This window comes from Artibeus jamaicensis, unplaced genomic scaffold, assembly GCF_021234435.1.
Source record: "Artibeus jamaicensis isolate MK-2021 breed Jamaican fruit bat unplaced genomic scaffold, CSHL_Jam_final contig_477, whole genome shotgun sequence".
Taxonomy (NCBI): Eukaryota; Metazoa; Chordata; class Mammalia; order Chiroptera; family Phyllostomidae; genus Artibeus; species Artibeus jamaicensis.
Window position 1 is genome coordinate 1304554 of NW_026521854.1, and position 23907 is coordinate 1328460.

Here is a 23907-nt window from a genome sequence, read left to right on the forward strand (position 1 = left end):
CTTCATGACATCACTCCATAGTGGTGTTTGGAATTTCCCTTCGCTATTTTCCACAGCTACAAAATACTCACTTTGTGAACACACCAGTTTGGTCACAGTCCCACACTGACAGACACTTGGTTTCAGTCTTTGGCATTACAAAGACTGCTGCAATAAATAATTTTCCACAATGCCTTTTTCTATTTTTTGTCATTGGATCTCTGTGATGAATTCCTGGAAATAGAATTACTGGATCAAAAGGTGAATGGATGTTTAATTTGGGTTGATACTGCCAACTGCCCTCCACAGGGCTTTTTATCACCAGAAAATGTATAAGCGTGCTGTTTACCACATAGTCTCACCACGCCATCAACTTTTAGAATTTTTCCTAATCTCAAATAATAAGAAATGGCATCTCAATGTAGTTCTCTCATTATGATGAGCAACTGAACATTTTTTTCATGTTTAAGGGGTTTTCATTTAAATTTTGTGAATTTTTTAAAACATCCCTTCTCACGGTCGGTGTAGCTCTCAGTGGATTGAGCACTGGCTTGCTAACCAAAGGGTCACCGGTTCAATTCCCAGTCAGGGTACATGCCTGGGTTACCAGCCAGGTCTCCAGTAGGGAGCGAGCAAGAGGCAACCACACATTGATGTTTCTCTCCCTCCTTCTCCTTCCCTTCTCTAAAAATAAATAAATAAATAAAATCTTTTAAAAAATCTCTTGGATATTTTTCTCTAATTGTTCACTTTTTCCTCAATTTAGAAGCTTTTTAAATATTAGTGATCTCAATGTTCTTTGTGTTTGATATGAACTAAAGACACTTTTCCCAGAGTTCTCCTTTGTCTTTTCAATATCCTTAGTTTTTTTCCCATGCATGCTCCATGTTGTTTGGGTCAAATGGAGTGAAACTTACTAGTCTTGCATTTCAGTTTCTGGGTTTGGACTCATATTTTTGGAAACTTTCTCTACTTCTAGAGTTATAAAGAAATTGTGTTATGGATTCTAAAGCTATGTCCAAGTCAGTGATGCTATTTATTTTTTTTCAAAAAATTTCCAGCTTTATTCAGGTGATTAACCAAAACCATATACATTTTGGTTGTACAGCACAATTTTTTAAAAGATACACAACATGATTTAATATAGGTATATATTATAAAATGACTATTATAATCAAGTAATAAACACACCCATCACCTCACGTGGTTAGCAGTTACCACTGTCTATGTGTCTGTGTAAGACCTGTTCTCACAGAACACTTCAAGCATACAGTGTAGAGTGAAGCCCCACTCAGCCCAGCCCTGAAAGATGAGGCTACTGCTCACTTAAAGGAAACCTTCCTCTGCCCTGTTGGTTCTGACACATCAGTTACCTTTGAGTTTGCACTTGTATTTCCTTGCGCTTCTAAAATATATCTTGAACCCCTAATTTTAAAGACGCTAACCATAATCGTCACAGTGCTTACTATGGCCAGGCATGGTTCTAAGCATTTCATACATATTAACTCATTCACTACTCCCCATGAGCTTATAAAATAAGTGCCGTGAATACCTCCATTGAAAACCAACAGAGGGATCACGACTCTCGCCCACCACCCAGTGCCAGGAAGCAGCAGGACTGAGACCCCAGCTGCCGTGACTCCCCGGCCTGCTCTCCTGACCACTGCAGTTAGTGTTAAGCCCTCACCTCCACCCTCTCCAGACACTTCTGCCTTCTGCTCGTAGCTCCACCTAGATCGTCTTGTACACAATCTCATTGTTCAAGCTGGGCCCTTAGCTAAAAACAAAGAGCCTTTCCATCACATTAGGGCTGCCAATGCATTTTCCACTGCCCTGCGGGACAGAGATCCTATGCCTTTCTTTTCCTCTGGTGCCATCGCCACCCTGATGATTCATAGCATTATCAAATACCCTTTTCCTCACTTCCTCATTGCTTGAAATCATGTATGCTTCAAAACGTTTGCATACAGACTCTTTTTGAAAGGGTATATAACTACCTTGCCTCTTCTTCTATGGCACACCTTCAATTTTCTTGCTCACAGGCCCTTCTGCCCTGTCCCCGGAGACCTCTCCTGGGAGCACCCCTTCTCTCACACAGGCCTGAGTGAGAACTGCTGGTGGCCCAGCCACTACCCGAGATTCCCCTGGCACTGCTCTGCCTCATGGGCAGATCCACCAAGTCCTGACTGCTCAAGCTTACTTCATTCTGCCCGCGTAGCACCCCCAGTAATACCACAGAAACACATTCAAAGTCCTTGAAATGGCTGAACGTCTTTTTTCTTTCACCCTTAATTAAATTTGGCTGGGTCCAGAATTTGGGGCTCAAATCAGGTTTCTTTCAAAGCTTTAAATGTCCCAGTGAAATATCTTTCTGCTTTCAGACTGCTGTGAAACCTGACACCACTCTGATACTATTTCCTGGTAGGAAAAGCCCACTTTTCTCCTTATTCTTGTTGTTCGATTCCTTTCTTCAGGTTGGAGAAATCCTCTTGCTGTACTCTGACAATGTCTTCCATGCACCTTCTTGCCCTGAGACACCCACGAGGACTCCTAGCCTGGTCTTCCGTCTCATCACTGTTCCGTCTCCCTTCTGCTCTGCCTCCCGGGAGACATTCCTCAATTTCATTCTCTAGTCCAACTACTACATTTTATTTTTGTAAATGCTTCTTCTCTGCTCCTTTTTCATGACATACCCTTCTTTTATGCTTTCTTAAATTTGAGTAGATCAGAACATTTATTTATTTTTAATAACATTTCCTTCCATTCTCTGAAGAGTATTTCTCTCTGAGGTCAGTTTTTTCAACTTTTTAACATTGGTCTGCCATGGTTCTACTCAGTTGTCTGACTCTTACCTAAGGAAAGATTGGAAATGGGTGTGGGTTTCCTCTGCTCTCCAGCTCTGTCCCTCTCCTGCGTGGCAACTCTATTAGGAGGAGCTCTGTATGGGACGGGAGAATGGAGACTGCCAAGGGCAGTCCCTGCTTCAGGGCAGGAGCTGGCGGTTGAGAGTGTGGAGTTTTCCAAATGCCAGATGAAGGCTTCAACCTAGATGGCAACATCTGTTCTGAGCTTCAGGGTGGGAGAGGGGGTGGGGTGCCAACTGTTTCACACACAGGACTTCAGCTAAGCTGTTTTTCATCACCACTTCTCACTCTCACCACCCACTGTACCTGCCAATACTGGGCCCAGTCTCTTGGGATTCCAACAGACAGGCTGGCTCCCAGCGCCTCTCTAGCTCCCTCCTAGCACATTCTGGGCTGTAAATCTTTCCACCTTTTATCTGGTAACATGCTCCCATCTGCTTTGTCTTCCAGAAATTCATTGAAGGCTGTTATCTATTGCTTAATACCCCTCCTCATTTCCTTCCTTTTCTCATTGCTACTCTAAGCCTACCCTGGTCTTACATCAATAGTTTGATGCAGTGGGATCCTGGGAGGGGTTGGAGCAGAACTTAATGCTCAGATCTTCTTGAACTTTATGGCTACTGATTTTATGTGAAGCAGGTATATGTTCTTTGTAACGGCATTTTATAAAGAGTATGAGGGAAACCAATTTCTAATGCAATAATTTAAGTTGAATGTACATTCCTGAACTTATGTGTACTTTTTTCAGCAAAGGGATCTTTCAAAGAACTACAAGACCTAAAAAAGCAACTGGACCAGGAGAACACTCAGATTCTTCTGGTTTTGCTGACTTGGGGGTAACTGTGCCAAGATGGCAGCAGTTTTTATTTTATGAAGTATAAACAAGTTTACTGACTGTTTTGGGTAGATGTGTGTTGGGGTGAAAATGTGAGTTTTGAAAATGTGGATTTTTTAGGCATTTGTAGGATGGTTTAAGAAGAAATGTCTAGTAGACAGTCGAACGTACTGTGCACAGATCAGAAAGATCTGGGAGTCACCAACCATGCTGCACATGAAATCAACCAGAAAACATACAATTTGGCAGGGCAAAGAGCACAGCTCCGGGTAATTGTAACACAAACATCTAAGGATAGGTGGAAGCAAACAAACGTTTAACAGAGATTGGGAACAGAGAACAGTGTTCCCAATGGTGGTGTACGTTGCTGAGATGATGAGTGAGAACAAGACCTAAACAAGGCCCTGGACTTTGGTCACTAAGTTACTGCATCCCTTGGAAAAAAAAATTGAAGTGAAGTGGCAAAGAGTGAGACCACACGTCAGCTACCGTGTAAGCACCTGTACATCTCTCCAGGAGCCGTGTTAGGTGGGAGAGGGGGTCATGGTTAGGCTAGTCCAGAGTGGAAGCAGAATGGAAGGGATGAAGAGCTGAGGTTAATGAGGGTGGCTAACAACAGCTCACGTGGTTTAGGATAAACAAGAAAACGTGGGAAATTATGAGATATCCGAAAGCTAGAGAGTAAACAGAGGGCCAACAGGTTATCAGTACCAGCAGAGGGACACAAGTAAGGGAGTGCAAGGGCTGATGGACAGAAGGCTGGGGTCAGGGCTGGGACCTACGAAGGCACACTAGTAAAAGTGGGAGGGGCTTGGGTATCAACAAGCGACAGGCTATCACAAAGGAACGTCCAGTTCAGGGGAGGGGGGACTGGCTGGGGAGGCCTAGTAACTGGGTTAAGGTACGAGGATTGGTTACCCATAAAGAGACGAAGTCATTGGAGCTGGGACGGGCCTTGACATACTGACTGAGAGGGGGTTTCTAAATTCTTTCTTAAACACAGGGAAGAGATCCAGCCATTGGCAGAAACAAGGTCAAACGAGTGGTAGACGGCGCACTCATCCCTGTCTAGAAAATGAGATTTCCCAAACAGGGTGCAGTTTGATTCGATTCAGAGATAAGAACTGATTTAACATCCGAGTGCCGATGATTTATTGTACTGGATATGCCTAACACAATAAAAGAAGATGCAAAAATGGCCCCTGGGTAATTATGAACTGAGTATATAATCTCTTATGGTTCTTTCCTTTCTATAAGATAATTTTAATATTCTTGGTGTAATGGTAACCAAAAAAACTGTTTCCATGTTTACCTAACGACACAACAAGGAAATGCACCACTTCTGTACTATATCTTTAGACACACACTCACCTGATTCTTTTTTGGAGGTATTCTGTGTGGGCCCTTGCTTTCTTGAGATGTCCTCCTTTTAATTTTCTTCTCTTTGCAAGGCTGAGCTTCCGTGTTAAGCAAGTTGCAAACACTCTCTTCTGCAAAACTGATCAATTGCTATAAAGAAAATTTAATGTAGGAATACCACACAATGCAAGCAGTTACATTTTAATGTATGTTCTCTCACCTTTGTTTTCTTTCCCATATTGCTTCTACCATTCTTATAGGCCAGTCCCTCTAAATTTACAAATTCCATTAGATGTATTTTAACCAACTTAACCTCAAATGGGAGAAATAGTAATGATTAATTTCTGCTTTATCAAGCATGGACCCAGAAGCATATACTCTGCCCAATTATTTTGAGAAAGAAAAAACCCTAACTTAAGAATTGGTTCATTAATTCATTCACAAAAATATTTATTCAGCATCTATGAGTTAGCACCTAACTGCTGCTGAGGTACAGGGAACAAGATCATCAACTATTAGATAATCTGAGTTTGAATTCTGGGTTAACTATCCAACAATATCAGCTAAAAACCCTGCAATAGTATACTCCTATGTTTATGCACTATAATGCTACAGAAAAAAATTCAATTTTATCAAATTTAATAAAATAGCAAAACATATGCATTCAATGAAAAATTAGGCTCATACCAAAAATAGCCAAAACCCTGTGTTAAAAAACAACACAATGTAAAGTTTTCAAAAAGATCCTATTTATGCTATTTTCTGACTGTGCTAATTACATGCTACTCTTCCCCACTTTATAGCTCAACAAAATTCATAAAGCCACACAGATCTCCAACAAGCTTTTCAAACAGATTATCTTCCACATTAACACAAACTTGTTCATGGGAAGCTTCTTGTTTTATTGGCTTTTTCTTCTAACAAAATTAAATAAAACCGAAGCAGGAAAATGTCATTACCCTGGGTCACATGATAGGTAGGATAAGGCATTAGCTCTCAGTAACACTGTCCAAGCCAAGATTTTAGCCATCATCACCTGAGTGTGAAAAGCAAAGAAATGTACTGCAAAGATTTAAAAATACATTGTGTCAAGTGTGAACACTTACACTTCTTCTGCTAGAGGACCGTGTTCTTCTACCGTCTTTACAGGAAGGTATTTTCTTGTGGTTATTTGAAAAGCTGAAGGTATCAGTGCCTGAAGAACAAGATAGAGCAAAATTAGCATAACTAACAAAATGCTGTAAGATCTGCCATCCGATATTCACCCGGCTCTTCTGAATACCCACCTTTGCTCTTACCACCATATCATATCTAGACATAATCATCGTGAGGAATATAGTTTGAGATTCAAAAATATTTAAGTTGACTAAACACCAGAAACTTCTGCCAATTTCCATAGAGACTGCATAACATGTTATCTTGCTAACAGACTAAATCACATAATAAATACCTGTATTTTTACTCATGTCTCTTTATTCCAAGCTACATTTTAAAAATGAAATTGCAATAAAAGGCATTAAAATGATCGTGAAAATACTTTATTTTACAAAGCTCAGGAAAATTTTACTTTGACTACTTTTAATGGTATAAAGGAAAGGCAGTACAATGTGTTCAAGAGCATACGCTCTGGAACATGATAGACAATTGCTTCCGATTTGGCTCTACTTTACAAGTCCCTGACCTGGGTTCTGTGCTAATGAGCTCAGGTTGTGTCCTACAGGGGTTGTGTCCTACAGCCCACAGAAGCCATTCAAGGATTTCAACTGGGAAAAGGCAAGAATAATGGCTCCCACCCTATGAGACTGTCCCATGACAGGCTTGCCAGCCAAGTTCTGGTTTCTTGGGAAAGTGCAGCAACGTTTGTTGCCTTGTCACGATCATATAAAAGCCAGAGACCTTGGGAAGTACATGCGTGCCCAAGATGCCACATTCATGTTGATGAACAATTTTGGAGATTCAGGAACGACCCTTACAATCCGTATTACTTCAACTGGGCTAACTGGGAAAAGGAGCTTCCATCTGAGGAAGTTAAATGTGGGTAACTATGAAGAGTGGGACCTGAAATGGAAATGGATGGGTAAGAGACTTCTTAGAAGCTTTTCTATACTGTTTGGTTTGTTAACCAAGTATGCATTGTTGTAATAAAATTGCAGTAAGAAAATAAAGGCTGGGTGGAGGAGGGCAAAGGGGGAAAATCTGGGAACACTGTACTAGAACAACAATAAAATATTTTTTAAAAAGGGAATTAACGTTCATACACACAGATAATTGCAAATAACACTTATGATCATAAAAGAATACTACCTGAAAGAGTCTCAGAGACTGAAGACTTACTAAGAGGGCTCACAGCAGCAAATGATACCTGAAGAGGTTCTATGTTTTCCTAAACAAAAAACAACAACAAAAAAAGAGAAATTAGACATCCTTAAGGTCAGTGGACACACAAAAAATGTGCTCCAAAGAAAATAATGTGGATTTATTTTTGTAAGTAAAATTGTAATAAGCATAAAGATGAGAAAGCAATAAAAAATTGAAAAGGAAAATGTCAAAGCAAAACAGGAGATATTGGATATAAAAATAAAATATTTTTCTAATATTTACCAATCATCCTAAATAAAACCATGTTTACTAACTACAATCCACCAAAACAAACAAAAACTTAAAGTGAAGGTAGCCATAATGACACACTATAAGTTACTTTTTTTGGTTTATTTAAAATCTCAGGTCTTAATTACTATAAAAGACAATCCATTAATAAACACAACCTAAGATTACAAATTATTCAGGGGAACTGCAAGGTAAAACGGCAATATAAACACAGATCAGATCTTTTCTTTCCCATGTAATTGCCATTATGATGGTAAGTTTGATTTTTCATAGATAAAATTTATCAGGCTGAAGAAAATTTCTTTTTTTCATGTTTCCTCAGTTTTTATAAGAAATCGACCCTGGATTTTGTCAAATGTTTCTTCTCCGTTTACTGAGATGAACGTATGGTTTCTCAGTCTTAGTCTGTTAAAATGGTGAATTACACAAACTGTTTTTAAAATATTAAACCATCTTCGCATCTCTGGGTTAAATCTCGTTTGGTCACGATGTACGTTCCTGTGTTCCTGAGGGTACGGGACTGCTGTGTTCTTACAATGCCTGTCTGATATGTGTCCCGCAATGCTGACACCGACAACTGGAGAGGATTTCCACCTCCTCGGTTTGTTTGGAAGTGTGTATGTAGAATCAGTGTCATACCTTTCTTAAATGTTTGGTAGAATTCATTAGTAAAGTCATGTGGACATGCAGGGCTTTTTGTGAGAAGGTTTAACTACAACTTAAATTTCTTCAATTGAAATTGAGCTAATGAGGTCATTTATTTCTTCTCGAATGAAAAGAAATGTGTCTAGTTTCTCTAAGTTGTTCAAATTACTGACATAAAGTTGTTAATAATATTCCCTTATTGTCCTTTTACTGTGTTAGCATATATAGTTACCTCTCACATTGCTTACTGGTAATTCGAGTAGTCTCCTTTTTTCCTGAATAGTCTGATCAGAAGTTTACTAACATTATTTCTTTAAAGCACAAACTTTTGCTTTCAATAAAACTTTTTGAAATTTTCTATTCCACTGGTTTCTGCATTTACATTATGTCCTCTGCTCGCTCTGCTTGAACTTTTCTTTTTCTTAAAGTGGAAGCTGAGATTAGTTTGAGATATCTCTTATTTTGAAATCAGGCTTTAATTTTTCAAAATTTCCCTGTAAGCACTGTTTTAGCTGCATTCTGTACATCTGTGCTGTCTTTTGAAAGTGGTTAATGGCTTACAGTATGCCTCTTTACTTACACAACTCTGCGTATAGTCTAAGGACTCCTCCCAGCCTTTACGTCATGGTATTTTAACTGTCTTATTTACACGTGTTACAAACCAAATAACACTTTGTTGTTACTCTTCTTTTGAATGGTATCTTCCATAGAGATTAAGAAGAGGAAACCATCTGTTACATTTGCCCAAATGTTTGGCATTTATAGTGCCCGTCACTCCTATGTTACACGCAGATTTCCAGCTGGAACTACTTCCCCTTTGACCAAAGGACTTCGTTTAACATTTTTTCCAGTGCTAACCTGCTATAGAGATTAATTCTTCTAGCTTTCACAAATCTGAAAAAGCCTTTAATTCACTTCTGTTTTTATGAAAGTTTCCCTGGACATACAATTCTAGGTTGCCAGGAAGTTTTCCCCCGAATTATACCGACCGAAGCTGTTGCTGCACTGCCTTCCGTTTGTTCCTCTTCAGGCCTCCTGTCTGCTTTTCCCACCCATTTCTGGCCATTTATCAGTGGTTTTAAGCAATGATGTGTCTTAGTACTTTTCTTCGTGTTTCACATGCTGCAAACTTGCTGTACTTTAGAATCTATGGGATTGTCATTTTATAACATTGGGAAATATTTCAGCCATTGTTTTTCAAATATTTTTTTCGGTTCCTTTGGGTCGCTCCTCTCCTTTGGGGTCTCTAATTACACGCGTTCTGCTATCTGAAGTTGTTAAAGCTCGCCAGTTGTCTACCTTGTTTAGTCTCTTCTTCTGTTTCACTGAGAGTAATTTCTACTGCTACATCTTCAAGTTCATGAACCTGTTCTCCTCATTATGGGCATCTTTTCTTACACATCTACTGGTTTTTAATCGCATCAGAGATTTTGAATCTAACGTGGTTTTGTAGTGCAGTTTTGTTATGTTATTATCGAACTTTGTTATTCAATGCAGTTAAGTACCTGAATACAAGCTGGGTCCTTTCACAGCTCACTTTTAAGCTCCACTAGATTTTTAGTCTCACTCTGCTCTACTAATGAAGCAACTCTCTTGAACAGCCAACAACCCCTCAAGAGGTGTTTTGAACCAGGCTGGTGGGAACACTGTTCCCACCCCAGTGTGTGTGAGCTCCAGGCAGTGCTCCCTCTGCTCCTTTTGGATTGTCTCACCTGGCCCCGAGCACTTTACTCGCAAGCATTTGTTGCCCAGCCCTCAGCACAAAGGGCTTAAGTGGGACCCTCTGCCAATCCCAGAGCTCTCTGCGAAGCTCTCTCCCCTCTGGTACTTTGCCCTGTGACCTCTAGCCTACTCTGCTTTCCCAGACCCTGACTCCATGCTCCCAGCGCACGAGACTGCCAGTCCACTCAGACAAACCTTCCCCACGCTGCAGCCTCGTAATGCAGCCCAGACAGTGGGTCGGGCCTCTCACAGGCTCATCTCCTTGGCCTCTCTCCTCTCAGGGATTACCATGCTGTGCTGCCTGATGTTAACTACCTGAGAACTACTGCTTCCTATATCATCTCTAGTTTTTTACTTGTTTCTCACAAGAGCATAATTAGGTCCCTCTTACTTCATCCCAGACTAAAGCAAATTATTCTATTTCAAAGTGAAACAGCAAGAGAGAGAATAAATGATGGTCTCAATATAAAAGTAGATAAGGAAGATTAATAGGTAGTTCTCAAGACAAGAAATTCAAATGGTCTATAAACGTGAAAAGTGTTCAAATTTTACTAATAACTAAAAATTTTCAAGTCATCTTTTGCTCCTATCATGCTGCTTTTAATAAGTATGGTTAATACACAGGATTTACAAAGCTGTGGTAAAATAAAACCATTTATATTGCAGTGAGTTCAAATTTGTACATATTTTCTCCAGAAAATTTAGCAATGTTCATCAGAAAGTTCGTATTCTTTAATCTGGTAATCCACCTGTAAAAACTGACCTTATGGGAAAACCAGTTTATATTTATAGGTTATTGATTCTAAGTCTGTTGCTCTTTCACATTTTAACACCTCTAAAATCTGTGTATAGTGGTCCCCCTTGTCCACAGGGGGGATAAGGTCAAAGAAACCCCACTGGATGCCTGAAACCATGGACAATTCCAAAACATACAGGCACTATGTGAAAGTTGAACTTATAAATTAGGTACAGTAAGAGATTAACAGTAATAGTTAACAATGAAATAAAAAAATTACACCAAGACAATGTAATAAAAGTTATGTAAATGTGGTCGCTCCAAAATATCTTACTGTACTGTACCCCCCTTTTCTTGTGCAGACGTGAGACAGCAGAACACCTTGAGAGGAGATGAAGAGAGGTACTTTAGAGTGGCACGCAGCTGAAAACCTATGGATTGTTTATTTCTGGGGGTTTCCACTTAATATTTTTGGAGTGCAGTTGTCTGTGGGTAACTGAAACCATGGACAAGGGTAGACTGTTGCACGTCTTACAGTTCATGATGTGTCACAGTTTAACTTTCATATTGTCTTTAATAAGAGAAAACTGGTAATACCCTGCCTAGAAAAATGCATTGTCTATACCATGACACATCATTTAGTCCATTTCATAATTTCAAAGCATAATGATTGGTCATGCAAAATAAGTGAGGCCTGATTAAAATTTACACTACTTTGTTCCACATTTTTCACACTTACAACATCTTCCCCTTTGTCATCAAAGTTGGGCTGAGGCAACGGCTCAGGAACCGGTGACTGCTCAAGCAGCACAGGGCTGATCCCACTTAAGTCCTCTCTCCGGACAGGTGTCCCTCCTTTTTGCAATGGGGTGTTGGCTGGCAGAGACTCATCAAACACTTCGGGGCTCAGGTCCTCTCCAAAGGTCACCCTCTTCCTCTTCCTCATATTTACAAAGGCCGGCACTTTGTAATTTTCTTGACCTTCTACAGATAACAAATAGGAATATATTAAAAACTTAAGCTCAATTCCTTTTTTATAAGACACATCCTAGAATCTTTTAAAATGATTAGATTCCATTATCTGTATAAAAATTTGTAGCAAAATTAAAAATGAAAAAGATAAGCAGTATTTCTAATTAAAATACAGTAACAGATTTTAAAGTGAACTTCACATGAATATCTTAGAAGTTTACAAAATTGGAATACTGAGCTCACCACCAAGCGAAAATGAATCAATAAAATGGACAGACCAATCCTGAGACCCTCTAAACAGAGTCCACTTCTCCCAGTTGTCATATCAAGCCATTAGCAGATCACTAAAGATACCATAGACTATCTCTGATTTTTTTTATAACAAGACAATGAAATCCTTATGCTTCAAAACAAACATGAGTTTCTTACCTGCTTTTTGTTCTCTGCCACAGTTTGCAGGATGCGAGGGGAAGCTTGGGTGAGCCCCAGGACCACAGAGGGTGTCACAGTGCTCCTGCGCAAAATGGACATCAGTGGATGTGACACTCCTGACACACACACACAGCCATTAACAATGGCAACTGGAAATTTTTTGCTACCAAGGGTAGAGACTATAATATTACAGAAGACTTCCATTGTTGTTCTGGCTGAAATACCATGATATTAGGCACAGAGAAACACTAGGTTCCCTAGATAGAACTTTATACATAGTATTTTAAGCCAAAATCAAAGAATAGAAATCCATACGTGGGCTAAATTCATTTCCTCATTCTTGATCTGGCAAGCAAAGTTAGGACACTGAGTGGATGAGGAAGACTGCGTAAACGGCCAGGGGTATGTAAGAGCTGCACTAAAACGAGGGAAGAACGAATGGGTAAATTGTGTAACAGGGTGTTCTGTCTTATAAACATGGAACCACACCTTTTATAAGAGTATGATCTCCTTTCTACATTAGTATATTCTTGGGTTAGAAATAAGGAATGAGGGCAGCATGTGTCCCTCTGTGCTCTTCAGAAGGACAATGACAGCAGGCATGTTGGTGAGGATGGGACATTGCGAATCTCAAGAACAAGATGGGGCGAGTCTACACACGGGGCCACTGGAGCACAACAGGGAGACTGAGGCCAGGCCTCCTGTGCGTCCAGCTCCCCAAGCCCTGACCAGCCTGCTCCCTGGGGCTCCTCGTTCCCTCCAGTCCACCCATTCCGAGGGCAGGGCCACTGCTGAGACTGTCTTGCCCCAAGCAAACCTCCGTGACCAACTATATCCTGAGTCAGTTTCACTTTCTGGACCAGGAAAATATCCCAATCAGTACCTGTGAATTAAGTGAATTTATGAAGCAAAATTCATGTTAATGTTTAGACTTATTTTTAATTGAAATAACCATGAGAGTTAGCAGAAAACTTCAACTCTAGACACCTGCAAACTTTGAGCAGCTTAGTAAAAAGGTCATCAGTTGTAAGAGTCTTGTCATGATCTTTACTATGTAACACTGTTCACCAATAAGTTACACAAACCATTAAGATTCTTTGAAGAGAAGATAAAACAAACAGAAGGTATGAATGAGTTACACTGTATAGAGACCCAAATCAGCTCTTAACCAGGAAAACTGTTATATTTAAAATAATAACTGAACATCTACCCATATAGATAGAAGGTAACCTAGTTTATTTTAGCTTTAGAAACAGATCTGTAGGCCTAGCTAGATGTTAAAATGCCTACAAATAGGAAAAAAATGTACTTCTCATTTGCCAGGCACTGGTGCTAATTTCACATTATTATCCCACTTAGTGCTCGAATTATCCTGTAAGGTAGTTACTAATATTGTCCTTTTGTAGGTAAAGAGCCAGGGTACAAAAAGGTTAATTAATTTGTCCAGCTTGTAAACCTCAGAGTGAGCACTTGCACCAGGTGCCTTGACTCCAGAACCTCTTGGCCGACCACAGCATCTATCACCCATCATGGATTTTAACATCAGATTTGTTTGGGGGGCTCATTCAACCACCTCCAGCCTAGGTGTCCATAAAATGGAGCCAACGCCTTTCTTGGGGACGATGGCTGCATGTACACGATACATGCCAGATGTCCACAGGGAAGTACTCAGGAAATGCCAGCTGGTTCCCACCAGCCTCTTCTTCCCTCCCGCTGACCAACCTCAAAGGAAGGTGCATGCCTGTAAAAGACGCATCTCTGAGACCAAATAATTGAACAGACCCACACGTTAAGAGCTATGAAACTCTTATAAAATATAGTCCACCTCTATTAAATTCCACATGCTATATTCCACTCAGTTCTTTTTAAGGTTTTATTTAGAGAGGGGAAGGGAGGAAGAAAGAGAGGGAAACATCAACCTGTGGTTGTCTCGTGTGCCCGCATTGTAGGATCTGGCCCACAACCCAGGCATGTGCCCGAGCCTAGGAATACAACCGGTGACCCTTTGGTTCGCAGGCTGCCACTCAATCCACCGAACCACACCAACCAGGGCCTGTTCTGAGTTTTTTAAAACAAGAACTGCACAGTATTATGAGAAAACGAGGGGAAAGACAGGTGAGACATTTCCTTTTAAACCATCATGGCATTTAACATTTTAGCGGTGTTGCTGTGAACTAAATGAATTTGTATTCATTTGCTTTAGGAAATGTAGCTCTATACTTACTTACCTGCAGGCTTTCTGGACTCAGCTTCCCGGAGGGTTTCTTCAGCACAGAACGAAGGACAGAGGTCTCGGAGGACAGAATGTCCCTCTTGCACGGTGGAGTGACCAGGGACCTGACTTCAGGAGCCGGGCCTCTGCTCCCTTCTGCAAATTTGTCAGGTGAAACAGCATCTCCTGATTCTCTGCCCTTTGCACAGTTAGCAGCCTTGATTCCTTCAAAGTAACCATGTAAAACACAAGAGGCAGAAGACACCTGAGTCAGCTTGTTCTACACAAAAACTTTGCATTTGCAAAGGCAATAACATGCTGCAAAGAAACTCAACCCTAACATATCTGCTTAGGGAATACTATCTGGGTTTTCATTCGGAAACGTAAAGAGAAGACAGAGAAGTGGCACTGGCTACAGCTTTTAATTCCAACCTACCTCTGAAGTTTTGGCTCCCAGGGGAATCTGGGCATATATCCATGAATCAGCTAATAACTGTTCATCTGCCTCTACTCGTGACACCTGTGACTTGCACCCTAAAGCTCACCTGAGATCACAACAAATAATACCCGGTTTTACTGCTTGTAAGGGTGGTAGGAGGGAGAGGACAGCATGCTGATGGCAAAGATGATAAAATCAAGAAAACTAACACATTATATGTGCCCCCAAACCAAGCAACTGCCCTTTGCAAACCCCTTCTCATGAGAGCGCACTGCCTTATGATCAACATTTGACAAACATATATTATACGTCTCTGACATGACAGACACTCCAGAGACAATGATGAACAACACATACAAAGTCCCCATGAGGGATCCCTGTGATTAAACTGTTCTGTTGCTGCCTGCAGTGTGGTCATGAGTCTACACGGGGCACAATTACACGAAACTGGTCTACACACAAATGAGTGCATGTAAAATGGATGCAATCTGAGAAAACCTGGGGGCTGGATCAGTGTCAGTTTTCGGGTGTGACACTGATTTCCGGTGTGACACTGTATTCCAGCTACGTAAGATGTGCCGCTGGGAGAAATGGGGCAAGGGTATATTGGATCTCTTTAGATTATTTCTTACAACTGCAAGTGAATCTACAGTTAGCTCAAAATAAAAAGTTAAAGAAATGCACATACAGCAAGTAGAAATACCTGCCATTACGGAAAATAAAGTTGAGATACGGGGCCAGGGCGCAGTGAAGTGGCAGTGCTGCTACTTTGGGGCGTTCAAAGACAGCTTCCTGGGCAGGCATCTGAATAAAGTGCGCCGTGCACACATCTAGAGAGCAGCAGTCCATGCGCCAAGCCAAGAGCAAAGACCTGATACGGGAAAGTACCTGGCATATTACAGGGAGGGACAGGGGCAGTGTGACTGGAAAAGAGGGAACAAGAAGAGCTAACAAATAAGCTCAGGACTAGGTCCGGTAAGGTGTAGCAGAAAGGGTGCTGGATCCTGTTCTAAGTACACTGGGAAGCTGATGAAAGATTTTAAGAAGGGGAATGAAATAGTGTGGCTTGCATTTTAAAAGGAGTACCCTGCCACTGTGTAGAAGACTAAGAAAAGGGCAGAATGGCAGTAGAAATAGGGAGATCACTTATGATTTCCAGGCAAGAGAAGATGGTAGTCTGATCCACACTAGTAGAAGTTAGGAGGTCAGAAGTGGTTAGACATTCAAAATATGCTAAAGGCAAACAGCATTTATTCATGGGGCTAGAAGCTGAACTTGAAAAAGGGAAGTGTCCAGACAACTGCAAGGTTTTTGGCACAAGCAATTGGGTGAATGGTAGTCTTGTTTCCTGAGATGAAGAAAATCGAGATGAGCAGACTGGGGGCAGGAAAAATCCTCATGACCTATCAGAGTGTGTTAAATCTGAGGTGTTCGTTAGACATCTATGGGGAGATCAGGAAAGGCAGCCAGGTGCTTAGTTTAGAGTTCTGGGAAGAGCTCAAGGACAGACACCCTGATCAACAGCACACAGATCCTATTTACTGTTGACAATGATGGCAGTCACCTAAGGAGTGAGTTTAGAGAGAGAGAAAGAAAGAAAAAAAAAGAGCACTGAACCCAGGGCACTGAATGTTTCTAAGGTCAAAAATGGAAGAGGAGGAACAGGGAAAACACACAAAGAACAGGTCCACGAAGTAGGGGAAGCCACAAGAGAACGGTGTCCAGATGCCCAGTGAAGGGACCAGCCCTCCCAGAAGGCCGAGGCTAGCTCAGCCGCTGTCGCCCGTGAGCCCTCCAGGACAGGGACACATTGAGTACGGCCCCGGGGTGGCAACGAGGAGGCTGCCCACTCCCGAGGCCTGTTTGGAGCTGGGTCAAGAAACAGTGGGAGGCAAGGAGACCACCAAGTGCCAAGGGCCCCTGTGATGTGATAAATCTGGTGAGGAATATCAGCACACAAAATGTTAGGCTCAGATCGACCTAAGAGAGGAGGTGAGCAGGCAGGGAGTGTCTCCAGGCTGGACTCCCAGGCAGATGGGTGAAAGGGACAAAGTGGAGAGGGCCAGGAAGCTCACGGAGGCATCGCGCGGGCTCACTCCGCTCCCAGCACTCCCTGAGCTGAGTATATGCTACCCCGCTTTACAAGATCTTTTCATTCTTCCTAAAGCTGCATGGTCTGAAATATACGAACTTCTGGGGTGCCACCAAATAACCAGTTTAAAGCAATGAAGTTAGCAGTAGGTTCTTTTAATCAAGGCCCCACATCTATGGTAGATTTATCTTTCTCTGTCTTATGCAATGTCTCTGTATAGGGCGTGGTGAGATGTAAAATGAGATATGTTGGCTTTTGCTGTGATGGTCTCACCTGAGACAGGTTGTACAGGGAGGTAATGTGGTATGATGACAGTTTTTAATGACCACACTGCATACATTCTGTAACTACAGTCAAAGGGTATGACACTTCTAAGACAAAATCCTGAGAGTGAAGCAAAATTATTGGTAAAAAATGCCGAAGGCAAAAGCATCTTCTTTCACCTAGGTAACAAGCTCACTAACCACTTCTGCGCCTCATCTATCTGTTATAAGATTAAGATGAATAGAGTGGATGTGAACTATAAAAAGCACTAAAAGAAGTTCTTTTACAGCCCTGGCTGGTGTAGCTCAGTGGATTGAGTGCAGGCTTGTGAACCAAAGGTGTGCGGGTTAGATTCCCAGTCAGGGCACACGCCTGGGTTGCAGGCTAGTTCCCAGTGGGGGACACACGAAAGGCAACCATACATTGATATTTCTCTCCCTCTCTCCTTCCCTTCCCCTCTAAAGATAGATGAGTAAAATCTTTTTTAAAAAATGTTTCCATGGGTGCCCTGGCACATGCACTAAGGAAAAATTAAACACTTACCACTTGAAGCCTCTGTGAGCTCTGAGAGAAGAGACTCTTCAGCTAAACACCCAGACTGTGCTAAACCAGGTTCAGAAGATTTCTTGGGGGAAAATGTTTAGAATAAAAAAAAAGTATTAAATCTTATTAATTATAGGATTACTAATATCTTTATAAATATTTTAGTACAGATTACCTAGAAACCTAATGTTAAACCAATCAATCAATCAATGAGGGGATTTTATCATCCTCATTATCTAGTCACAAAAGTATAGGGGAATCCAACTAAAAAAGAATATTCATTCTAACTGCATCCGAAATATATTATCAAACAACATTTTTAGTTCTCTAGGAAAAGTTTATAGGACAGATTTTTGTTGCCTTATCATTTGAAGTCCAGAAACTATGTTAACTGCATCCATTAAAGAGGAAATTCTCCAAACAGAAAGCATATGTACTTACTAATCAAACAACAAAATATACCAATGGCGAGGACAGGAAAAGCACTGCTGGCTAGGACAGACAGCACTCATATGAATGTGGAAGCCATTTCTCAACCACGGCGCATGTCCAAACAATCACAGTGCTGTTCAGAAACAATCATTCTTGGTTCTGTCAGATTATAAGCCACTCTGAGATAAAAATGAACCTACTGCCCCTGAAGAATCTGTAATTGACCATCGAACATTTATACCGATCCCAATAAAATCATTAGGACATGTGCTAAATCAGTGCTCTGGAGAAGGTACACAAAAAAGGCTTCCACTCCACCAGTGTCAGGTGTCCCTCCTCACTATGGAAACGGGACTTGCTGTTCCAGACCCAAACTAACAGTATGAAGCAGGAACTGTTCGTGAGAGCTCTAGCTCCTCGTTTACATTTGAGTTCAGGTCAAGAGCAGTCAATAGCATCATTTAATTCACCTTGGTCTTTTGATCATCTTGACAGACTTTGAACAGTCATCAGCAACAAAAACCTCTACAGTCCCCTGAGGCAAATGAGCAAAGCAAAGGACCAAGTGCCAAACAGCACCTGCTTCAGGTCAGCAAGAAACCAGGCAGCGTGGCAAGGCCAGGAGCCAAGACCCCGCCCAAGGAGCCAGCGCAGTCCTCTCTCATCGGCCAGCGCTGTGTGAGCAGCACGCTCACTGCCTGCCTCCTGCAGCAGCTTTCTGTTGGACCATCAGCCTCTATAACCCCATTCCGCTGGCAGAAGACACGCCACCTCATATTTCCAAAATGCTTTTACTCCAAGCTGTCTCTAACAACCAATAAGCACACTAACAACACAAATTAATAGGAAATACACACACACGCATGTGCATAATTTGAAAGGATCTTAAGGGTGTTAAAACTGCCTTGCCAGGAAATCAAAGCTTTATTGCCCCATGTTTCCAGTAACTGAATTACTTCAGAAAGGTCTGCCGAAGTTTCAGCTGTGCTTGTTCTGTCTGCATCAGGAGGGGTGGCCGTACTGAACGTCTGCAGAGCAGCTGCCGTAGTGAGACTGGCGTCCAAGCGGCTCTGAGAAGATCGTCTCCGACGTTTGGGTGACTGGGCAGGGCACGCAGACTGTCGACGCTCACCCAGACTTTCCTTTTTGGCTGTACACACAAAACAAAATCATAGGCACAAGCATTTTTTTAAGTGTCATTTTACAATTTTGTATGTCATCATTTTAGTAACATTTAATGTTCAAGTGGAAAGACTTTAGCAACAAAAAGGAAAATCTAGTACAATTTTTAATTCAAAAAAGGTAAGAGAACAGGACTATTAAAATCACACAAATTTAATTAGAATTAAGTTTCTTCAGACTTTAAAATGAAAAAAGATATGCTAAAATACATTTGCCTTGGTGATATAGTATCTCATTCTGTTTTTAAATTGACACTGAAACTTATTCTTTTGAACACTTTAAAGGATGTGGTTATGTTCTAATATTGGTCTTGCTTTGATTGTGTATGATTTTGTCAGAAATAGCCAGAATGTGACCAAGGTTTTTAGCTACTAAAAAGAATCTTACTCTTTGCAGAATTATAATCATGTTAATAAAATATTTTAAAGCCCAGGTAAATACTGGAAAATAGATAAGCTACAAACTGCAAGTAAAAATGAGTGCACCAGAGCAGGTCACGCACTGATAGGCAGTCCTGTCTGCAGTGCACCGCAAGCAGGGAGGCGTTGAAATGGGCCGTGAAGATGGGCCAGGAGGCCAAAACAAAACCATCTGGATCCTTCCTTAGTGTGCAAAGCACTAGAAGTATGATTGTGGTGATTACAGCGAAGCCAACTTTCGTCTAATTCTTTTGTTCTGAATGCTCTGTGGTTGGAAAGTCAAAGATGATAGAAATAACCAAATGAATTATAATCTAAAAGTTATGATAAAGAATATGGCAGGCTATTGAGATGTCGGGTTAGATATATCTGTTTAAAATACTGGATATGGGTGTTTGGTATTCTTATAAAATACTTGCCAAATTTAATAGCCCCATAAAAACCAAGTTCATACACTCAAATTCGCCACGTGCCCTATTCTAAAGATGAAACGAGCTCACCATGTGACCCTGTGAAAATGTAGGCTCAGAAACGGTTGCTATCAGGTTTTTTCCAGAGAAACTAGAAATGCAGGTTTTTGTATAAAATGTCCCATTGGAAAATACAACTCTGGGCCCTAGACTGTTAGCTCAGTTAGACCACCATTCCCCACACAAAGGTTGTGGGTTTGATCCCCGGTCAGCGCACACACAAGAATCAACCAATGGGCCCTGGCTGGGTGGTTCAGTCGGTTGGAGCATCACGCTGTACACCAACCTGGCTGGGGTACGTACAGGAGGCAAATGCCTGGTATTTTCCCCTCATGTTGATATTTCTGTCTCGCCCCCTTCCCCTCTCTCTAAAATCAATAAACATGTCCTTGGGTGAGGATTTTTTTTTAAAAGACTCAACCAACAGCCCTGGACAGGCAGCTCAGGTGGTCAGAGTGTCATCCTGATACGCCAAGGTTGTGGGTTTGACCTCTGGGCAAGAAACACTCATGAATCAACCAATGAATCCATCAGTAACTGGAAGATCAGATCAATGTCTCTCTCTCTTTCTCTCTAGTCAATAAGTAAAAATTTAAAAAAATCAACAAATGAATGCAAAAGTGGAACAACAAATTGGTATCTCCCTCCTCCTTCCTGTCTCTCAGTAAAATCAATCAAATAAAAATAAAAATAAACACACAACTCTGCTCAGAAGGACTGCTTTTGCAGTGTGGAACTAAATCTTTTTTTGTACCCAAGGCTTGTCTGAATAAATACAAAAGTCCAAACTGACTGAATTTCTTTTACTTACTCAAGCCTGTTTGCTTGAACTCTTCCTCTGCCTCTGAGAAATCAGGACAGGCGGTAGTTCTTTCATTTTCCTTTACGGACTGAAAAGCTGACTGGAAGGCAGATATTCGCTCTCTTAAAGAACTGACATTTCGATGCAGTACAGGGCTGCCCTGTTAAAATGCAGAGACACAGAGAATATTATATTTATAAATCAAATCAAACAGAGTTTCTGTGTTCTAGGCCTAAAACCATTGAATCTAAAACTAAACGCAGAGGCTTTGGGAAGACCAGAGGTAAGAGATTAGTGCAAGGGAAGCCCTTCTTCCTTAAAGCACACATGTTCCGTTTGAATGTTCCATGTGCTGCCATCGTCTCAGTATCTCCCTCTATCCATCCCCGTTTTTGGCAAAAGCTGAATGAAGAGGAACAGCTATGTGGTATGTATACATATGTAGCCATGGGCTGGTCACTAGTGATACTAATAAGTCTATGGACCAGATAAAAGAAATCTGGAGTAGCCGGAAACCGCTTTAAAAAGGCTCCCAGACAAAGCACACTCCCAAGTATTTGAGGGCTTAACAACTCTTTACAATATCCATAGAAAATCACCTGCACGACGGCTTTGTCATGAGTCCTGCTTTAATCCAAGCCAGTCTCATTACTCACCTTCACACATACATACCCTCTCCTACCTTCCAGGAGGCCAGAACCACACAGAGACATCCCCTCGAGGCTCAGGCACCCACACTCACATGCACCCTCATCTCTGGCTCTCTCCAGCTAAAATTTTCCTCATTTCATGGGACCCTACCTCCTCAGAGGTGAAAGCCAGCCATCCACTTAAAATTCCATGCTAAAAGACTTCCAGCCAAGATGGAGGCGTAGGTGGAAACGCTGTACCTCTGTGCACAACCAAATTTAAGGACAACAAAGATTTACAAACAAAAACATAACCAGGACAGACAGAAAATTGAACTGTACAGAAGTCCAACAGCCATTCATCCAGACCAGTAAAAGGGGTGGAGTCTGCGGCCAGGAGAGAGGGATTGCGGCAGGAAAAAGCAATGGTTGGCAGACCCAGTGAGGCATGCAAGGCGGCTGGTTGACCACGGACACACATTCGCGTGAAGATAAACCAGGCAAAAAAAAAAACAAGCAGTGAGACAGACCTTGGAACCCAGAGCCCCAGCAATGGGAAAGAAAACCTATAAGCACCCACCGAAAAAACTTGCAGAGGTTGAGGTGCTGGGAGTGGCTCCCAGCCTCAGAAGAGAGTTCCTGGGAGAGACCCACAAGGTTCTAGAACGTACACAAGCCCACCCACACGGGAACCAGAACCAGAAGGGCCCAATTTGCTTGTGGGAAGTGGCAGAGAAGACTGAAATCTGAGAGAGAGCAGAGCAAGCACCATTTTTCACTCTCTGACCCCGCCCCCACTTACAGCATCATAACCCAGACTCTTGGTTGCTCCGCCCTGGTGAACACCTAAGGCTCCACCCCTCATAAGTAACAGGCTCCACCTGACCAAAAATGGCTCGATCAGAAGAACAAATCAAAGCCCCAGAGCCAATATTTCTAAGTGACAAAGAGATAGCCAACCTATAAGATGCATACTTCAAAACACTGGTGATCAGGATGCTCACAGAACTGGTTGATTTTAGTCACAAATTACATGAAAAAAATGAAGGCTACACTAACTGAAATGAAGGAAAATGCACAGAAAACCAACAGTGATGGAAAGAAAACTGGGAATCAAATCAATGGAGTGGACCAGAAGGAAGAAAGAAACCAAACAGAAAAGAATGAAGAAACAAAAATTCAAAAAAATGAGGAGAGGCTTAGGAACCTCTAGGACATCTTTAAACGTTCCAACATCCAAATTATAGAGGTACCAGAAGAGAAAGAGCAACAAGTGGAAAACTTATTTGAACAAATAATGAAGGAGAACTTCCCCAAGCTGGCAATAGACTTCCAGGAAATCCAGGAAGCTCAGAGAGTCCCAAAGAAATTGGATCCAAGAAGGAACATACCAAGGCACATCATCATTACATTAGCCAATATTCAAATGAAGGAGAGAATCCTAGAAGCAGCAAGAGATAAGGGGACAGTCACCTACAAAGAAGTTACCATCAGAATGTCAGTGGATTTTTCAAAAGAAACCTCATAGGCAAGAAGGTGCTGGAAAGAAGTATTCCGAGTCATGAAAGTCAAGGACCTCCATCCAAGATTGCTCTATCCAGCAAAGTTTTCATTTAGAATGGAAGGGCAGATAAAGTGCTTCTCAGATAAGGTCAAGTTCAAGTTCATCATCACTAAGCCCTTATTTTATGAAATGTTAAAGGGACTTATCTAAGAAAAAGAAGATAAAAAAGATAAACAGTGAAAGGACAGCAAACTCACAGTTATTAACAACCACACCTAAAACAAAAGCAAACTAAGCAAACAACTAGAACAGGAACAGAACCCCAGAAATGGAGATCACATGAAGGGTTAGCAACAGGGGAGTGGAAGAGGAGAGCCGGGGAGAAGGTACAGAAAATAAGTAGTATACACAGTGGGGAGGAAATAGGGGGAGGGCAAGAGTAGTGTGGGAAATGTAGAAGCTAAAGAAGTTATGACACATGGACATAAATTAAAGGGGGGACTGTGGGGCGGGAGGGGGTATGCAGGGTGGAGGGAAATGAAGGGGGGAAATGGGACAACTGTAATGGCATAATCAATAAAATATATTTTAAAAAATTCCACGCTAAATGGTTAGATGGGCAAACACAGGAGCTCTCTGCAAACTCAGCTCATCGGGTTTCAGCCAAAGATACACAAAATGAAACTGATACAAGCAGGATAAATGCGCCAGAAAAATGCAAGTAATGTACAATTTAAGAGTTCTGTTTAGCCATAAAACAAATGACTG

At 41.5% G+C, this 23907-nt stretch overlaps 1 protein-coding gene across 4 annotated transcripts in view; it reads right to left on the bottom strand.

Annotated features, from left to right (window-relative positions):
* CDCA2 (cell division cycle associated 2) overlaps positions 1-23907 on the bottom strand; it is a 48727-nt gene that overhangs the window by 11400 nt on the left and 13420 nt on the right. For 3 of the 4 annotated variants that reach the window (XM_053668041.1, XM_053668040.1, XM_037163473.2), the window contains exons 5-13: positions 21016-21166; positions 19090-19283; positions 17702-17783; positions 14380-14588; positions 12149-12233; positions 11487-11731; positions 7342-7420; positions 6144-6232; positions 5050-5187 (exon numbers count right to left, since the gene is read on the bottom strand). In XM_053668041.1, the coding sequence (XP_053524016.1) occupies positions 5050-5187; positions 6144-6232; positions 7342-7420; positions 11487-11731; positions 12149-12233; positions 14380-14588; positions 17702-17783; positions 19090-19283; positions 21016-21166 (1272 nt within the window). The remainder of the gene's footprint in view (positions 1-5049; positions 5188-6143; positions 6233-7341; positions 7421-11486; positions 11732-12148; positions 12234-14379; positions 14589-17701; positions 17784-19089; positions 19284-21015; positions 21167-23907) is intronic. The other variant, XM_053668042.1, reaches the window with a different exon arrangement.